The sequence below is a fragment of the Macaca mulatta genome, chromosome 1 (genome assembly GCF_049350105.2).
Source record: "Macaca mulatta isolate MMU2019108-1 chromosome 1, T2T-MMU8v2.0, whole genome shotgun sequence".
Lineage (NCBI taxonomy): Eukaryota > Metazoa > Chordata > Mammalia > Primates > Cercopithecidae > Macaca > Macaca mulatta.
Window position 1 is genome coordinate 62,617,620 of NC_133406.1, and position 19,878 is coordinate 62,637,497.

General features: G+C 47.5%; 1 protein-coding gene across 25 annotated transcripts in view; it reads left to right on the top strand.

Annotated features, from left to right (window-relative positions):
• Positions 1-19,878, top strand: part of NFASC (neurofascin) — a 200,828-nt gene that overhangs the window by 35,265 nt on the left and 145,685 nt on the right. For 2 of the 25 annotated variants that reach the window (XM_078003951.1, XM_078003968.1), the window contains exon 1: positions 6,529-6,749. The exons of the other annotated variants lie outside the window; for them this stretch is intronic. In XM_078003951.1, the coding sequence (XP_077860077.1) occupies positions 6,730-6,749 (20 nt within the window). In that variant the 5' untranslated portion in view covers positions 6,529-6,729. Of the gene's footprint in view, positions 1-6,528; positions 6,750-19,878 lie in introns of those variants that run through there. 25 annotated transcript variants of the gene reach the window in all.

Consider the following 19,878-nt stretch of genomic DNA (forward strand, 5'->3'; position numbering starts at 1 on the left):
TCATCTTTTGAGGACACTTGCATTGTCTCCATGTTTTGGCTATTGTGAACAATGCTGCAATGAATATTGTATATAAGTACCCATTTGAATTCCTATTTTCACTTCTTTTGGGTATACACCTAGGAGTGGAATTGCAGGGTCATGTAGTAACTCTATGTTTAACTTTTTGAGAAACTACCAGGTTGTTTTCCAAAGTGGCTGCACTATTTTACATTCCCATCCAGCAGTATACAAGGGTTCCAGTTTCTCCACATCCTCACTAACACTTGTTATTTTTCATTTTATTGATTATAGCCATCCTCTACACATCCTATAGTTGGTGTGAAGTGGTATCTCACTGTTTTGATTTGCATTTCCGTATAATGATGAGTGATATTGAACATCATTTCATGTGCTTCTTGGCCATTTGTGTATCTTCTTTGGAGAAATGTCTGTTCAAAGTTCCTTGCTGTTTTTAAATTGGCCTTTTTGGTCTTTTGTTGTGGTTATTGTTGTTGGGTTTTAGGAGTTCCTGATATAGCCTGTATTAAACCCTTATTAAGTGGAATAAGCTGTATCTTCACAGCATAAACCCTCAGCCTACCCTAGAGAACCTTGGGATTGGCACCTGTTTTCTTCTGTTCTGTAGGTTGTCTTTTCACTTTATTGATAAGCCCAATTTATCTCATCCTTGTTGCTGGTGCATTGGTGTTACATCTAAAATTCCATTAACAAATCCAAGGTTATGAAGGTTTACTTCTAGTTTTCTTCTAAGAGTTTTATGGTTTTAGCACTTATATTTGGGTCAGTGACCCATTTTGACTCAGTTTTTATATATAGAAGTGCCCCTTTATCCACGAGGGATACATTTCAAGATCCCTAGTGGATGCCTGAAACTATGGGTAGTACTTAACCCCATATATACTGTGCTTTTTCTTACATATACATAGCTATGATAAAGTTTAATTTATAAATCAGACACAGTAGCAGATTGACAGCAATAACTAATAATAAAATAGAAAAGTTATAATATACTGTAATAAAAGTCATGTGAATGTGGTCTCTCTCTCAAAGTATCTTAATGTACTGTATTCACCTATTTTCAGACCACAGTTGACCTTGGGTAACTGATACCTCAGAAATCAAAACTTTGAATAAGGCAAGGGGGCTACTGTAGTGTGAGGTTTGTACTTTGGGGTACAACTTCATTGTTTTGATGTGGAAATCCAGTTGTTCCAGCACCATTTGTTGAAGAAACTCTTCTTTCCCTTTTGAGTGAATTTGGTACTCTTGTCAAAAATAAGTTGACCGTAGAAATAAGCATTTATTTCTGGACTCTTAATTCTATTCTACTGGTATAAAAGTTTTCCTTTATGCCACTACCACACTGATTTGATTACCATAGCTTTGTAGTATGTTTTGAAATCAGGAAATGTGAGTCTCTGACTTTATTCTTCTTCTTCAAGATTGTTTTGCCTCGTTGAGGCCTCTCGCAATTTCGCATGAATTTGAGTGTAATCATTCTTGAGCGTAGTGCTGGTTTCTGTTGGCTGAATACTCAGAGGTAGAACTGTGGGGCCACAGGATAGAAGTATGTTCAGCCTTGGTACCCACTGTCAGTTTTACAAAGTGATTGTGCCAATTTACCCTTCCACCAGCAGTGTATGGGAGTTCCATTTGTACCACACCTTATCAGTATTTGGTATGCCAATCCTTTTGTAAAATGTTAACCTTTCTGGTAGACTGCCCTAAAATTATGAGTCAAACACTGCTGTCTCCTTCAAGGGGCAGCCAAAGTGCAGGCATCCACAACTTTGTTCAAGTGGACTTTCTTTTAGCACTGGGTCTTGGAGAGTGCTTCTTGCTCCCTTCTCCATTAGCAGCAATCAGGGTCTAGCTCAGCTCTGGAGGCTGGAGCTCTGGCTGGTGGAAGAGGCAGAATAAGCTGTATCCTCACACTGCCAAACCTCAGCCCACCTGAGAGATCCTTGGGATTTGGAGTGTGTGCATAGTGGGGGCAGAGAGGATGATCAAGGGCTGCTAAAGGAAAAATGGTAACTGGATGCCGTCTTGGCTGCAGGAGTTGGATATGATTCCAGTGTGGATGGGGCTTTTGGAGCTATGCCGAGCCCTTGAGAGGTCAGTTCTCAGGTAACCAGGCTTCCAAGAATTAAGAAGCTGGCAAACCTGTCTCATTTGACCTTGAAAAGGCTCTTTCAGCCACCGATCCTGAGTCCAAAAAGGGTAAAAGCTTTTCCCAGCCCTACAGCACCCCAGGGCTGGAAATTCTCAAGCCTGTGCCTTATACTTGCTCAGCTCTAAAGGCCCTGAGACAGTGAGCGCTCTTTCCACTCACAGCTTGTTGCATAGATGAACTCAAGTTCAGTAAATGTATACTGCAAGCCTGTGTGTGCAATACATCAGACTAGGCACCTTGGAAGCTGCAAAGGACATAATATGAACTCCCTGACTATAAGTTTTTCATCTTCTGGTAGAGGGGGAAATATTTGCAGATATCACTACAATGAATCTTTGCTTAGCGAGGGAGATACATAATGTCCTTTGGAAGCCAGGGCAGGAGAGTTCATGTTCCACCTTGAGAGGTCTGGTGCACCATATCCATGGTTGGTGCATGGACATGAAGGGTTGGATTGGCTTCCTGGAGGAGGTGGCATTGGTACTGGGCCTTAGAGGATGAATAGGATTTGTTAGGCAGAGATAGAGTAAGGGAATTCTAGGCAAAGAAACAAACAAACAAACAAAAAAAGCAGGAGTGTAGATGTTACTATCCTGAGCATTTGGAGAAAAACAGGTGCAGTCGGATTACTGAATGCTGACGAGGGAGACCCCTAGATGTCAGCTTGGAGGAGCTAGATTTTATTTTGCAGAAACAGGGAGTCCCTGTAGAATTTGCACATGGAAGATTTATTTAGTGTTGCTCCTAACTGGAGAGCATTCTGGTAACAACAGGGAGACCATGGGACTGCTCCACCCACGTAGAAACAGAAATACAATACACATATCCAGATAGGCATATGTGCCCACAAACACACATGCAAGAGCTAGGACAAACAAACACACTGAGACCTAGAGACCCACATATCAAAACACATAGCCATACTATCAGAACTCACCCCCCCCCACACACACACACACACTCTACACAATCTGTAAACCCAAGAAAACACACATTCAATACCACACACATGTCCTGAGATACCTATGAACACTTGAAAGCTGACAGGTGCCCACATGTACTGAGTCACACTAAGGCACACACATACAAGTCAGATAGATCCCTGTGCCTGATATACACAAATGCCCACCAAGCCTGACAGGTATATATGCACATTTTGACTTATACATACACCAAGACACTTATACACACACAGCCAGAACATGCTCACACTCACTGAAGCCGCTCCCCAGAGACACACATGCCATCCACACACTCACAGTCACACGCTCATGCGTAGGCACAGCCACAGGCAGACCCACACAGCAGTCACTCTAAGCAGAGACAGAGATAGGCCCTGGCGGGTACCAACTCAGCCCACGGCTGCCCGGTGGCACCTCACACCCTCCTCCAAGGCTCCCTTCTAAATTACTTGCTTCTTGGCCGCTGATTCCAGCCCTGGGTCATCCTGGGGTCTCAGCCCTGGACAGGCCCTCGGGGCGGTTGCGTCCTACCCCCGACTCAGTGCTGAGATTTCTAAATTCCTCTGACAGAGTTACCTACCCAGCTTCTGCTTAAATACTTCAGACAAAATACTTTGTGGTGGCAAGTTTCCCGTTGTGATAGCGTTCACTTTCCACGCTGGGAAGTGGGGATTGTACACCCAGGGATGAGACGGGACCTTTTGCTGCAGCAGTTACAGTCAGAGAGCAAATCCAGCTGGAGGGCCTCTAGCCTGCTCAGTCCACCCTGTCCCCGCGTCCTGAGGTGGGCTGCGCTTGGCCACAGGCTCAACAGTTCCCCTAAGTCATTGTGTTGCTGATCTCTTCTGGTATGGGAGAGCAGGCGGGCTGGATGTGGCGCACCAGACCTCTTTGGAGGGAGCTGTGGCTGGCAGGGGAGTGAGCCTTAGGGAATGGGGGAAGCACGACTCAGCTGCCCTGCCTAGGATGCCTAGGACGTGCTGGTGCTCTCCCCCAGGCAGGCCAGCTGTTACTAGAGCCACTGCATTGGCACGGGCTGTCCTCTGTGAATGTGACCCACATTCAGGCCTGCCCAGCAGCTGTCTTCCCCCACCACATTCCTCCTTTCTGGCTGCCAACCCCTCCTGGCTTCCTATTCCCTACCAGCATTAGGCTCCCTGGGTTGAGAAAGGGGCTGCTGTCCACAGGTGGCTTTGGGAGATGGGCTGGGCTGGTGTGGCTTCCTCTCTATGAGGAGAAAAGCCACAGGAACTGCAACGTGATGGCTTCCAACACTGAGCTGAGCTCAGAGCAGGCAGAGAACAGGAGGCAGGAGGCAGGAGCATGGGGGCAGCTACCCTCTTGGTCTGCCCACCCCTCCAACCCCCAGCAGGGGGTCATCTGGATGCCACCTGATTTTCTCAGCATCTTATTCCCTTTTGTTCCTCTTCAATGTGGGATCGATCTGATCTGTCCATTAATCCGTCTGTACCTTGCTGATATGGAAAAGGGCTGCCTCTTCCTGGGCAGGACTTTGCCCCTGACCTGGGCTGCTCACTGTGTTCTGGCTCTGAGTCTTAAGGCCAATGCCTTCCACCCTGATTGTGCCTTTCCCTTCTATCCTTCCCATCCCCTTACAAACTCCATTAGCCCTGTATTCATCGTAGGCAAGGGAAATGGCTCAACAGGAGCCCCTGTGAAAAGGCCGGCTGGGGGCTAGATGTGGGGCTGGAGGGAGCCAGGGTGGGAGTGCAGGTTGTTGACTTGAAGCTCAGTAAGAGCCAATAGTGGGATGTGGTGGTTGAAGAGGCATCACAGCATAAGCCTGTCCCAAAGGGCTGCCCCGTGCGCCCTGTGTGGGGAAATTGTGCCCTGCTCTGGGTGCCATACCACAACCAGTACTTTTTCATGTTAGCAAAAGTGATTTATGTTTACACTGCAGAACACTTAGAAAAGATAAATAAGCACAAAGAAAAAAAAAAAGCAAATTATCCGTAATTTCACTGCTCAAAGGTAGTCATTCTTCTCCTATATTTGTAATCTGTTTTTTACTAAATCTTCCATTTGATTAAAATATTTTACTATATTATCATTTGGATAAAATATATCATATTTCATTGCTTATGAGAGTATTGAGTACAGGCCAGTTTTTTAGCAATTACCGTACGTATTAGGCACTGTCATTTAGAGAATCTTTGTAACTCGAGTTGATACTGTGATCCAGTTATACAAATAAGGAAACGGAGGCACAGTTGCCCAAGGCTTGCCTGCACTAGGTAACTTGCCCAAGGCAACACAGCCAATAAATGGCAGAGCCACATTTTGAACCCAGGTCGCCTGCTCCAGAACTATTATAATCTCCACACTGTACTGACTTTCCAACCATGGGCGTGCCATAGTTTATCATTTCCACTAGTGATGGTTGTTTCGGTTGTTTTTAACTTTTTTTCATCATTATAAACAACATTCTGCTGAATATTTGTGTGACTTAAATATTTTAATTATTTTTGATTATTTAAGATCCATTCCCAGAAATGGAATTTATGGAATGAAGGGTATAAACATTTTTAAGATGTTTCCATGTTTTTCCAAACTCCCTTCTGGGAAGTCTGGGAGGGGTGATGCCTCCTCCAGGAGGTTAGGAGAGCTGAGCCTTACCCTCTAGGAGAATCTCTGACCCAATGAAGTTTGTCCATCTCAGAGGAAGCAGGACAATGTGGTGAGTGGAAATAGTTTCTTGAGGGGAGGTTGAAGGGACTGGAGATATTTAGCCTGCAGAAGATAAGAGACAAGGGCCACACGCATGGCTGTAATCAAATGTGTAATGGGCTGTCACATGGAAGAGAGAGGTTTGTCCTGAGGCTCTCAAGCAGAAGTGGACCAGAGGACCAAAGTTGCGGAGAGCCATTGTCCTTTGTGGGGCCAGCACACAGCCCTGGATGGAACAGGGTGGGTGTTACATAAAGGTTACACGACCAGCTGCCATCCCTGCCTTGGGTTCGTGGAGGATGTGTGTATGGGGAGGGCCAGGACCACCCCCGCCACACTGAGCTCCCCTACAAAACATGACGTCTCTGAATCTTAACAGGGGGATCTGCTCCCCACCCCACCCCCGCCTTGGGAGCCTGGCCCAGCCTGGTACGTCCCTCTGTCTATCCCCTCAGGAGCACAGCCTGGCTTGTGTCATGGGCCACACAACTCTTCCATTATGTATGAGGGGGACCCAGCGGTGAGCGAGTGAGCAAGCCGGCCGAGGGAGGGGTGAGTGGTTATTAATAAACAAGTGTATTGTGTGGTGTTCCATTCATAGCACTCTCGGAGGACGTGGTGGGCTTGAGATAATAAAGCCCTGTTTATGCCATGGAGGGCTGGGGAGGTGGCTGGTGTGGGGTGACAAGGAGTAGGGAATCCAGGAATTATTTTGATTCCACCCAGGGCAGGGCTGCTGTGTTTTCTCTGAGGCCAACTTTCAGGGAAAAGAAGGATCTTGCTGGGATTTTGCTCAGGCCTAAGTCTGCCAGTTGGGATGGCCTGGGGCCTAAGAAATGCCTAGCTTCCCTCCCCACCTGTCCCCATGGAGGGAGACTGAGAAGATGCTGGATGAACTAGACGATGGCTCCTTCAGGAGAGAGGTAGGATGGCCAACTCTGCCCTCCCTCTCGGCCTTCCATTCTCACCCCGTTCCTCCTGCTTTGGCCTTCAAAGACTGTGAAGCTGTGTGTGCTAGGATTGTGCATACTTTCCCAACAAAGCTAAGACTGTGTTTGTGCACAAGGGCTGCAAGAATCTTCCTAGCCCAGGGAGTGGATTGGTTGGGTGTTAGGATTTGAAATATGAAGTAGGCAGGCTTGAAGGGGAAGAGGTGGTGGTACTGGTCTCCTATCCTAAATGAGCTAAAATTTTAGGAGGAAGAGAGGCCAAGGACACGGCTGCAAAGCCCCTGTATGGATGGGCAGGGGACCTTTGATTTGAGGAATGAGGGTGCCTGGCAAAGTGAGATGCTGGAGAGCATTTTGGAGGAGGGAGAATCAGTGTTGCGCATCTAATTGTGAAGCCTGTGTTAACTCTGTGGCGTGTCTCTGTTCTGTGTTAGTCTTCTCCTATTCCCTCCTTCAGTCGTTTGCTCTGGGCTCCACCATCTCAAACCAGCTGTCTCCCTCCGGCCAGGCGTGTCTGGCTGAGTCTTGGCATCTCTGGATCTCAGGATCTCAGGCCAGGAATGCGGAAGCTGCTGGTTGGGAGGAAGTGAGAATTGTCCCTTTTGCTCTTAGCTGGCTTCTAGGGATGGAGAGCAGTTTCTGGGTCAGGGGAGCCTTGGTTTCCTGTCACTTCATGCTAAACCAAAACAAGAGTGAAGACAGAGCCCACACAGGCTTATGGTATCTGGCCTGGCTGATGATGTTCACTTTGACCTTTGGAAGTGGCTTTGGTCCAGAGCTACCCTGAGTCAGAAAACTCTTTCATGTCAAGACAGCTCTGTCTAAAGAGATGTGTACTGGTTTGTTGTTGGTTGGGAGGGAAAAAGAAGGCTGGTGGAAGGGACAGTCTGTGCTGTCCTTTTGGGTACAGGGCTCCCTGAAGCAGGGGTTTGGATCCAGTGACTTTAAAGTTTTGTTTGGGTTGATGATTCAGTGACCGTATTTAACCCGGGAAGGTTCGAGGCTGCATTAGGGCCAGAATGAACTGATGATCCCTGATTATTGGAGTATTGCCTCCCTGGCTCAGACCAATTCAACCTTCCCAGAGGCAGCCAGACCTCACTCCAGGGCAGAGTGTCAGCAACATCGCAGAGTGCTCCCTCAACCCTATGCACAAAGCAGACGGTACAGTTTTCCCTGAGCATCATGCATCCCGGGCCTGAGTGCCGTGGGATGATGAGGAGGCTCTACAGAGAATTGCAGCTCCTTCCTGGACTCTCCTTGGCTCCCACAGGCACTGTGGACACTTGCTCCCCATCTCCCTCCCACAGTCTGAAGGAGCAGTGACTATTTTTAGAAGCATCTGCATGCTCCTGGGAGCACTGTTTCTGTGGTTTATTGCCAGGCTGAATGCACAGGAGCTGGTGAGACAGCTGGGGCTGGGAGGTGCAGGCTTTTGTATGGTCAACTCAACTGCAGTCAGCCGGCTGGGCACCTGGCCTGGAGGAATGATCCAGTGTCTTCCACCAAGCTTTTGGGGGCTCCTACTGGCTCTGTTGTAACACTGTCATTTGCTGTGGGAGGCTTCCTGGAAGATGAGGGCCTTCATCATAGAGTTGGGCAGGCTGAGTCATCCTTGGACAACCCCCACTCTGAGGTGATATGTTCAGGGTGCACCAGGAGGAATTGGTGAGATGGCCTCCCCCAGTGATGGCAGCACCATCAACAACCGTAATCACAATGGCTTCTGTTCACTGAGAGCCTTCTCCATGGTAGGCAGTGCTCTAAGCACTGGATGTCTGTCCTCATATAAACCTTCCAACAACCTATGCTATCTTCATTTTAAAATCAAGGATGCTGAAACCCAGAGAAGTTAAGCATGTTGCCCGGTGTCACACTGTCGGTGACTGAGCCAGGCCCAAGAATCTGCTCTCTTACAGCCCCTATGCTTGGAGCCTCTTGGAGCCTGCTGCCATGTTGCCTCTCAGTAGAAGGCAATAAAGTGGGTTAGATGCAAGGAAATACTTCCTGACGGTGAGGGGAGCTGTGTGAAATGTTCTCCCTTCCAGATCTTTGAGATGCATCTTGCATTTCAGAAGGGAGCTGTCTTGCAGGCTGGACTCTGGATTAATGACCATGCAAGAGATTTTCTCTGTTGGGATTTTGGCAGCTCTGTTTTCTGGACCCTGGGCCAGCAGTGGTCTGCCATGAAAGATGCTGGACCATGTGTCAGTAAGAACAGGGAGCAACCAGCCAGCAGCTCTGGGTACATCGAGTACCTGGCTGGGATTTGGAGTCCTATGAAAAACAGGGAGGCCAGAGAATCCCCCAGGCTTATAGAAGAAGCCCCAGAGAGATAAACCACTCCCATGGTTTAGTGGACATTTCATTTCTGCCTTTGAGTCAGATGTGCCTGTTCACCCAGAAAGAAGCTTTTGGCTTCTGCTGGGGCCTCTGTTCCTGGGTCTCCCACCACAGAGCACACAAGGAGCTGGACAGATCCCAGGGAAGGCTTCGTTCTTTACCTAGGACACAAGCATCTGTGGGTCATGTGTATTAGGGACAGCTGCTGGGGGCCCTCCAAGCTGAGGCAATGAAGAAGCCAGAGAAAAGAGCCCCTCAGTGGGCTTGGTGAGCCATCTGGATGGGGATGGGGGAACTCTTCTTTGCCAACCAGCTGGGCTGCTGTAGCTTTTACTTCCCCTCTGTCACCCTGATCTGTACCATGGCAGCAGCCTCAGGAGAATGTTCTGGGGGTGTATAGGGGCTGTTTCTTCTCTCTCCAGGAGCTGCAGTGGGGAGCAGGGCAGCTAACACCCTGCAAGTAGCAGGGCACAGTGGGCAGATAGGTGGGGGTGGAACAAGACTGCTGGGGTCCAGTCCCAGTTCAGCCCCTAGCTGGGTGACCCCTTGTTTCATCATGTCAGGTGTGATATTAATAGCACCTGCCTCTTGGATTTTGAGAAGATAAACGAACTAATCCATGAAATCATTAGCACAGAAGTAAGAAGGAGAAGGCTCTCTCTGTCCAGTCCCACTCAGCCTTCGTTCCCCTTCGTTCCTACCCAGCCGAACCCTTCTTCCACTGGGGGGCAGGCCCATGTTGGAGGTGTCCTCACTGTGTCTCCTGCCGCTCATCTTGGCTCAGGTTAAATAACCCATGGTCTCCACATTGCTTCCTGCTGCCACTCCCTTTTATCGTAGGAGCCAGTGCAAGGCCACATGCTCAAGTCCCAGTTCTTCTGCCCCCTGGGCTGCCTTTGGCCCCATTTTGGGTCTCTGGAGGTGAGCATCATCTTCTGGTGTACACCAGGCTTCTGACTTCCTGGATCAGCTAGTATCTGCTGCCTGGGGGCCTGGGAGTGGAATCATGTGGCTTTATTCTACCCACTCTGCCCTGTGACAGGCTTTCCAGGGCCCTGCCCCCGGTTCCCATTCCTGCACTTCCAACCCACCATCCTGAATCTACTTCCCTCCACCCTCGGACCCTGGGTCCTGATGGCATCTGCCCCCGATCCTTCCCGCCTCTGCCGGTGCCCTTCTCCCCTTCCCACCTATGCTTGGGGCCTGGTCTGAATGTCATCTTGGTTTATACTTCTCAGGGATTCAAGCACACTTTGCATGCCTAAAGCAAACTTCTCTTGACATTTAAAGGAGGGCCCCGTGATAGAGTCAGCCCCACGTTTATAATCACTTTGGAACAGGAGAGGTAACTTTCCACTTTGCTCTAGACTGAATAAGGTCAAAATGAGAAGGGTGGGTGGTGGGGGCAGGTGGCATCATACTTTCTGGCTACCCTCAGTCACTGCTCCGTTCTTTGATATGTCTTCATTAGTCCCTCAGTAACCTAATGAGGCAAATACTACCATCCCCATTTTATAGATGGGACATAGGTTAAGTGACTTGCTTAAGGTCAGGCAATTAGGTAGAAAAGTCAAGATTTGAGTGTGGGTCTGCTTTGTTGTTGTTTTTTTGTTTTTGTTTTTGTTTTTGTTTGAATCATTCAGCCTCTAGAAGAAGGTAGGTTGGATAAGGTGCTCATATTGATGTAGACACATCTGCATTTTGATTACCCTTAAGCTGGATTTCTGACTATGAACAAATCCAAATCTTCTGTTCACATTGCATCTTCCTCACTCCCCATCCCTTGGCTATGGGCCTTTCTCTCATAAAGAGGCCTGGGAGGCACCGAAGGGAAGCGGGGAGACCCCAGCCTTCCACTGTTTTCTGTCAGCCTCCAGGTTAGACCAGGAGCCTGGGGACACTACTGAGGCTGTCTGCCTCCCAGAAGTCACATGTGCCTAAGAGGTGACTATATTTTGCTGGAGGAAGTGGAAAGAAGAACAGAGTAGGGAATCTGGAGGTGCCTGAGTCATACAGGATTAGAAAGTTAAGGTGCATCTTTTCCCTAAAAACAGTCTAGGAGGAAACATTCTGCAAAATGACTGCAGATTGTCGGGAGGCCTCCAGGGCTGGAGAGGTGCAGTCCAGTGAGATTGCTTGGATCTCCAGGCCAGGGTTCTTTTCTGAGCACTCCCCTCCCACCGCCCCCTCCACCACACCCCTCAGGTCCCCTGCTGTGGGTTCTTTGTAGAAGAAGATGTAAGTGACAAGGTAATGGCCCTAAGCACACACCAGAAGCCAATGGTAGATACCAACCACCCTGTTCCTCCCGACTCTCACAAATCTCAAACCAAGACAGGATGTTATTAACTAGTTTTTGAGGGAACATTTGGAACTCTGACTTCTATCAGCCTGAAGAGAGGTCTGATAGGGTCTTTGTTTGACTGACTCTGAAATTCCAGGGTTGGTGGGGAAAAGTAGAAGGAGGAGGGGTCTGCAACCCTCTTAGATTCAGCCTAGAATTGCTGGTAATACACAGTCATTTGGGATGTATTGTCTTCCTTCCTGAGCCTTTAATATTGGCCTCCTAAATTACTAGTAAGGCATGGGGCTCTCTTGCTTTATTTCTTAAGGATTTTTTGTTTGTTCATTTTTGGTTTTTTCTCAACTTTGAAAATCAGCTGTATTGAGCTGATTTTACACTCAATAAATAATTTACACTTAATAAAATGTACTCATTTTACAGTACAGATGTGTTTTGACAAATGTATATGCCCCATGTAACCACCCCTCCAATCAAGATGGAGTATATTTCTATTGCTCCCTAAAAATCTCCTCATCCAGTTTACAGTCCACCCCCACCCCACAGCCTCTGCATATTTTAAGGATGCTTTCAGCTCTAGGGAAAAAAGAATAAAAACTAAAGCCAAAATGTTGCCATTATAGTATCTTTCTTTTCTTTCCTTTGTCATTATTTTCTTATTTCATCATGGTAAAATATGCACAACATACAATTTACTATTTTAACTATTTTTAAATGTACAGTTTGATGGCATTAAGTACATTCACGTATTATATAACCGTCATCACTACACCCGTCTTCAAAACCCTTTCATCCCCCCCAACTGGAATTGACCCTTAAACACTACCTCCTCATTCTCTCCTCCTTCCAGCTCCTGGCAGCCGCCATTCTACTTTCTCTCTCTATGAACTTAACTACACTAGGAACCTCAATAAGTGGAATCATACTGTATTTGTGCTTTTGTGTCTGGCTTATTTCACCTAACGTAATGTTGTCAAGGTTCATTATATTGCAGCAAGTATCAGAATTTTATTCCTTTTCCAGGCTGAATAATACTCCATTGTGTGTGTTGTCAGCTGAAGAATCAGGGACTCATAAGTGTGGAGAGGAGAGCTTTATTTCTTATGAAGAGTTGCAGCCTGCAGGCTAGGAAGCATAGCCTCTGGTAGAAACCAAAAGCAGGCACTTTGATGGAGGGACGGGTAGAACAGGAATTTATACCAAACAAGTTGGCTAAGTATATATATGATATATTTATTTATATACTTATATAAACAACATTAAATATTAAAATATTAAATAATATATAAATATATATTTAATAGATTATAGGAGGAGCTATGAATATTCACAAAGCAGGGGATGCACACATGCACAGTAAGCAAACATGCGAGTTCCATACATCTCATGTTCACTTTGGAATGGAGACTTAACATTTAAACGCATTAAAATTAGGCTCTGTACAGCCAAAGGTGAAACGGAAGGCACAGAGGCATCCTATACACGGCGTCTGTGAAACAGCCAGAACCATTGCATGGTCAGTGGGCTCCTATTGGGAAGCAATGCTGGTCACTTGTATCAAAACTGCAAAATGGAACAAGCAGGCAGTTGGTTGAAATCAGGGATGGAACAAGTCTTTGGAAAGGGCTCGTTTCTATTTAACCCTTAGGAAGAAAACTCTAATAGTGGTTATTGAGGTGGGAGGTATAATGAGCAGCATGCCTGACCTCCCATCCCGTCATGGCCTGGACCTCAATTTTTAAGGTTTCTATGGGGGTCCTCTTGGCCAAGAGGGGTTCCATGCAGTCGACTGGGGGGCTTAGGCTTTTGTTTTTATTTATCAATATATACTACATTTTGTTTACCCATTCATCCATTGATGGACATTTGGGTTGTTTCCACCTTTTGGCTATTGCGAGAAACACTGTCATAAACATTGGTGTACAAATATCTATTTGAGTCATTATGGTATTTGAGTGCTCAGCAGCTCCTCCTAGCAACTCCTCCTGGTTCAACCTGCCCTCACACCAGGACCCGGAGTGGAATGCGTTTCTGCTCCTCATCTGCTGCCCTGTCTCCTCTGACTTAGTGCCTGTGGCAAATGATGTTTCAAATACTGCAGTCCTTAATGGGTACTCGTGGACCCAGGCTTCCTAGGCAATGGAGTTTGGAGTTCCTTTCCCCAGAAGCTTTCTTTTCAGTGTGTCTAGGTTTCTCCTAGCCAACAGCTAACTTCTGGAGTTTGATTCCGTTAAGTTTCTTTCTTTCTTTTTTTTTTTTTTTGAGATGGAGTCTTGCTCTGTCGCCCAGGCTGGAGTACAGAGGCGCAATCTTGGCTCACTGCAAGCTCCGCCTCCCGGGTTCACGTCATTCTCCTGCCTCAGCCTCCTGAGTAGCTGGGACTACAGGCGCCCGCCACCATGCCCGGCTAATTTTTTGTATTTTTGATAGAGATGGGATTTCCCGTGTTAGCCAGGATGGTCTCGATCTCCTGACCTCGTGATCCGCCCACCTCGGCCTCCCAAAGTGCTGGGATTACAGGCGTGAGCCACCGCGCCGAGCTCCATTAAGCTTCTTAATGCAAGAATACAACAAAACATCTTTGTTTCCTCAAGGGAAAAAAAAGAAACCAAATTTTATCAAACATCTACACTAGGTGCTGGTTCAAGGTGTCAGCACAGCACTAGGAGGTTCACCTTCTTTTATACGGCAGCCCTGTGAGATAGGGTCGAAATTTGTTTCCAGGGCAAAGAAACTGAGGAGAGTCTCGGAGACGTTAAGTCATTTGCCCAAGATCACAAAAGCCAACACTCTTTCTCTACTAAATATTAGTAAATGCAGTTTTCGCCATTAAAAAAATGTAATGGCAAAAACCGCAATTACTTTTGCACTAACTTAATAACTCCCTGGTCTTATAAATGCAAATGTGCTAGAGAAATTTCCTGGACATTTTCTTTTACAATAGAAATCAGGCCTGGAGTTCCCCTGATAATTTGGAAAGAAAACCCCTTAGGCTTTCTTGCCCTAGTTCTGGTAAAATATGGAATTATAATTAAAGTTTTGTTTTGGTTTTCAAAATATACAAAAGTAAAGAGTATAGTATAATGAATCCCCACGTACCCATCACTCAGCTTCAGCCATGATCAACACTTGGCCAGTCTTGTTTCATCCAGCGGATTCTTCTCTTTGATCTGTGGGATCCTCCCAATTCATGTGGTAGCAGTTGGTGTGTTTTGGAAGAGGGTAGGAGACTCGGCAGATCTGGGCACCATGGAGCTAAATCCTTCCCAGCTGGAAGAGTGTTAATTGCCACCGGTTGGAATCCCCTCTGATGGTTCATTATTCATCTAGTTGCTGAACACCATCCAGGAGGCAGGGGGACAGATCTTTGGAGAGGCCTGGCCAGAATTGGTGGGGTGGGATGCAGAGAGGCTTCCCTTTTGAAGCGCAATTTCTTCCTACAGTTTGATTTTTATTGGAGATTCTTCTGAGTGGAAAAAAAGAAGGTTATTTGAGGATAACCTCCCCCTTAGGGGAAGAGCACTGAGCCAAGTTAATCTGAGGGCAGAAGTAGGGGCCAACCAGTGCAAAACAAGTCTGTGGCCTCTTCAACTAGATTTAATGAACACTTTTATTTTGTAAATGAAATTTAAAATATCTGCAGCATGCCAGACACTAGGTGCTTGGAATGCAACTATGACAAGTTGGTTAATCTACTCTCAAAAAGTTTGTGGGACAAAAAAATAATAGCAAATAATTAACATTTGTTGTGTGCCAAAGTTCTTTATGGAAATGTGTACATTGTCTCATATTACTACTCGTCTCCCCCGCAAAACAGTCGTCTGTAGGATAGGGTACAGTGATCTCTGTTTTATAGACAAAGAAACCAGGGCTCGAGGGGGCTCACTGAACTCACACAGCTAGCAGGGGTGGAACCCACGGACTTTGCTGCTGCTGTCTGTGCAGGGTGAATGTAGGACAGGGAGGACCAAGGGGTGGGAGAGAGGAGAGATGACGGGAACCGTCTCTTAGGCTGCAGAAATGTGGTTATGTAAAAATCCCACCAGATGTGCTTTCTCATAGGATTTGGGGACAGCCAAATGGTACATTTTTCTCTTGACATTATAGAGGACTGTGGGATTTATTTTTCTTTCGAAAACAGGGCAGTTCTTTTGGAAATGGGAAGGCGTGAAGGCTGGAACTTGAGAAAGTGTTCTATCCTGAGACTGCAGAAAGCCATGGAGAGAAAGGAATTCAGTTGGGTTTGTTTGTTCTGCTTTTATTTAAAAGAAGATTTAGCATCTTTCAAGGGAGAAGAGCTGTGGGAATAGAAGGGGTAGTGTGAGGTACAAAGGGCAATTTCTGATCTGGTTTGACCTTGTTCAGTGATCAGATGGTTTGGGGTTCTCATGCTGTAGGCTCTCAGCTGTGGGCGCGGCTGGTGGTGTTGACCCTCTGATTCTGGGGTGAAGCGGCTTGGCAGGCTCATTTTCTGCACAGAGGCCTACTTTGTGAGTGTGAACACATTTTCTAGAGCCAGAACATTGACTCAGCTACTTATCTCAGTAGCAGGGTGAGTGCACAATTTATTTTAAAAGAAAACCTGTGAACCTCTTTTCTTCTCATGCCAGGAAGCCCCTCATCCCTGTCCATGTTTAAGCCATCACCTACAGGGTTAGGTTAGACTTAGACAGCTCTGCCTGCGTGAGCTAAGAGGGAGTTGAAACACTGAAGTGAGGCCCAGTATGGCTGAAATCTCGTAGGAATGAAGAAAAAAGAAGTGTAGTAGTCGGCATTTTAATTTAATTTTTTCCCATTGTAATGTTTGTTTGTTTATTATTTATTTATTTTTGAGACGGAGTCTCACTCTGTCACCCAGGCTGGAGTGCAGTGGCGCGATCTCAGCTCACTGCAAGCTCCGCCTCCCGGATTCACACCATTCTCCTGCCTCAGCCTCCCGAGTAGCTGGGACTACAGGCGTCCACCACCACGCCTGGCTAATTTGTTGTATGTTTAGTAGAGACAGGGTTTCACCGTGTTAGCCAGGATGGTCTCGATCTCCTGATCTCGTGATCCACCCACCTTGGCCTCCCAAAGTGCTAGGATTACAGGCATGAGCTGCTGTGCCCAGCCTTGAGTTTTTCACTGTGAGATGGGAAGAGGTTTCATCTGGTTCAGAAGTAGGGGAATGAAACCTCTCAAGTTCCTTCCAGCTGTGGCATTTGGGGTTTTTGATTTTTTCCTAGTTGACCCCACCCTGAGTTCCCAGGTATTTTAAAAGCAAAATTTTGTGCAGAATCAGCTTCAGAGAGAACCCAAAAGAAGATCCTGTCTTTGAATGGATGTATCATGTCCATTTGAACCTTGCTGACTGAGACAGGAGACAGATGAAAGTGGATGAGGACACGTCTTTCAGGAGTTTCAGGCCTCCCAAGCTAGCCAGAGAAATGCCTTTCTCTTTTCAGAATAAGTGAAGAGTGCAGCATCCCTCCTGTCCTCCCTCCTGGGACTGCAACTCACAAATGTCAGTTCCTATGGATACAGGCAATTGAGGCTCCCCTGGGGCAGGGGCAGAGGTGGAGGCTGTTTGTGGCAGTGATGTGGGGTGGTGTCGCTGTGTTCCCCACAGTGGTGCCTCAGCGTGGCAGGCAGGGACCAGCTTTGCTTGAGCCTCCACCTTGGCCCTAGGGACCCCAGGTTGACCAGCAGGTGCATCTGTTGAGCCACCCCTGGGGGCGTGTGCACCTGAAGTAGGTGACACCTGTGCAGAGCTGCTAGGCATTAAGTGGCGGGTAGGGCACAGTTCAGGTTGGGGAGGCCTGTCTATTGGTGATAGATGCATAGCTCCCTCCTCTTTTTCCTAATTGTATTAAAAGTAATGGCAAAAATTGCAATTACATTTGCACCAACCAAATAGGGCCTGCCAGGCTAATGCTAGTAGTTCCTCCACTCCCTGGAGCTCATTTCTGGGTTGGAGTCACTACCCAGTTGAGCTTTACTATGAGTGGGGTCTTGTCCTGAAGGCAGAAGGCAGCAGCAGAAGGTAGGAAGAGCTTCTGGTATGAGAGGGGAGACACAACCCCTGCCCTCAATGAGCTTCCAGTCTGATGGGGGAAACCATGGGTTCCTGAAGAACACAGGATAGTAGACAAAAGACAGAGAAGGAAAAACCCATCAGTCCCTTGTTTCTGACAAAGATTCTTTGCTTGACCAAACTTTAGCCAGGCTCCTGAACCTTCCGCTAGGCCCACCTCGGCACTTCCCTGTAAAATCCAGTTTTAGCAAGAACCCTGCTAAGTCGGTTTGACAAGAACCCCCCACCTTGGATATCTGATCACCCTTGATATCTGACCAGGTTCCTCATCCTCCACCACTCCCCAGGTGATGTCTGATCACCCTGGCCTGTTTGCAGCAGGAATCCTGTTCAGTCTGTTTAGCCAGAATCCCCCTTACTCCTGATGTTTCCTCTTGGTAATTTTCCATCCACCGACCCCCACCCTGCTTCTTGGCTAGAAATTCCCCCCTCACCCATGCTGTATTCAGAGTTGAACCCAATCTCTCTCCCTGACTGCAAGACCCTATTGCATGCTCCCTGTACCTATCTGGATGGTCCTGAATAAAGTCTGCCTTAATGCTTTAACAAGTGGCATTGGATAATTTTTTTCTTTAACATTTCAACCCACCCCAACCCCTGGCCATGCCTCCCTTCATGCTTCCCATAAAGTCAGAGTCATCTCCATGGCATACAAGGCACTACGTGATCTGGCCGTCCCTACCCTGCCCCACAGTTCCCCCTGTTCTGCCAGGCTGTCTTTGGGCTTTTCCTCAATGTTCCAGCCAGCTCTAGCCTTGGGGCCTTTCCTTTTTCTTCCCTCTGCCTTAAGCTGTTCCTCCCATCACCTCCCAGTTCACTCCTTTATTTTATGTAAGTCTCTCTTTGATATCACTTCCTGACCACCCTATGTAAAATCTGCCCTTCTTTTCTCCCCACACTCCTTTCTGCTCTTTCCCCACTGTGTATTTCTTCACAGCACTTCCCCACTACCTGCACTTATGTCTCTGTTTATTGTTTCATGGCCCGTCTCCCCCACTGGAAGGTAGGCTCCGTGAGTGCTGGGTCAATGTCTTGTTTACCCCTGAATCCCACTGCCAAGAGCATTGCCTGGCACCTGTGAGGACCTCGACAAATATTTGATGAATAAGTAAAAACTGTAGCTCAGTGTTTCTCACTGAATTCTGGGAGAATGTTTACCATGTGCTTTTCTATTGTTTTACCAGTTAAAAGACAAAACTTCTCTTTGGCAATTCTAATTTGAAATTGAAAGATGTTTTTCATAAAAGCAGATTTTGGTTTCTTAGCATAGTGTATCTCACACTGGGGTATGTAGACCCCCGGGGTTCTTGGCTATGCTCATGAGAGTCTGGGAGGATATTCTTTCCTTTGGAATATGCCTACATATGAGTCAAGTTTGGGAAAACCCGTGTATAGCTGCTGGAGGCCACGGATAAGGGCTGAAGGTCAAGCATAAGGGCTAGAGGTAGGGTGTGTTGGAGGTGTCTCCAGAGGACTTTTTAGAAAGCCGATCTTAAACAGTAGTTACAAGGAAAGGGTGGGCCTCAACTCAGGATAGAATGGCACTGGATAACTTGCACCGAGAGCCCAGCTTGTGTGAATGCAGAGAAGTCCTATGTGGCAAGCACTATGGGCCATAAGGGGCTTGGCTGAAACGCAGCTGCCTGGTTGAAGAGGAGTTTCAGCTTGGATAGAACAAGGTGCAGAGTTAAGTTGAGGGCACTTTATACCCCAAAAGTCAAAGTTTGAGTGACAGCTGTGCGGGGCTGGGACGGCACTGGAGCAGTGACCCATAAACTCTGCTTTCTATCCCCTTCCCCATCACTTACATCCCATTGAAGTCGTGTCAGCATGAAGGTCCCTCCAGGGAGCATCGACCCCGCTCCATGGCCTGTGCAGCTGGGCTGTGGAGTGTGTGTGTGCAGAGTCAGCTGGCAGGTGGAAGATGACCCAGCCCTCCGGAGGATGGTCCCCAGCTCACCAGCTTGCAGTCCTTTGTTTAACTGGGAACCTAGCAGGCCAGAGGTCAGCATTTTTCTTGGAAGACTGTCAAAGCATGCCTGTAGCTGAAGAGGAGCAGGGTCAGATTCCCAGGGAGTGGGCCAGGATAAGGTCCTATCACTGCTTAGCTCTGCACTGTCTGCAGTCTGGCTGGTGCCAGCAGCATGGCATTGGCAGGGCAGCTTCCATAGTCTGGCCATGGAATCACAGGCCTGAGCCGCTGGAAGGCCCTTTACAAGCCACACAGTGACCTCTGTGCTGCAGGGATGAGGTTCCTGAAGCCCAGAGAGTTACTGGGAGATCTGGGACCTGAACCCGGATGTCCTGACACCTAGCGCGATGCTCCCTCTGCCGTCTCCTGATCAGGACAGGGAACCCAGTGGGGAACCCAGCATAACAGTGCC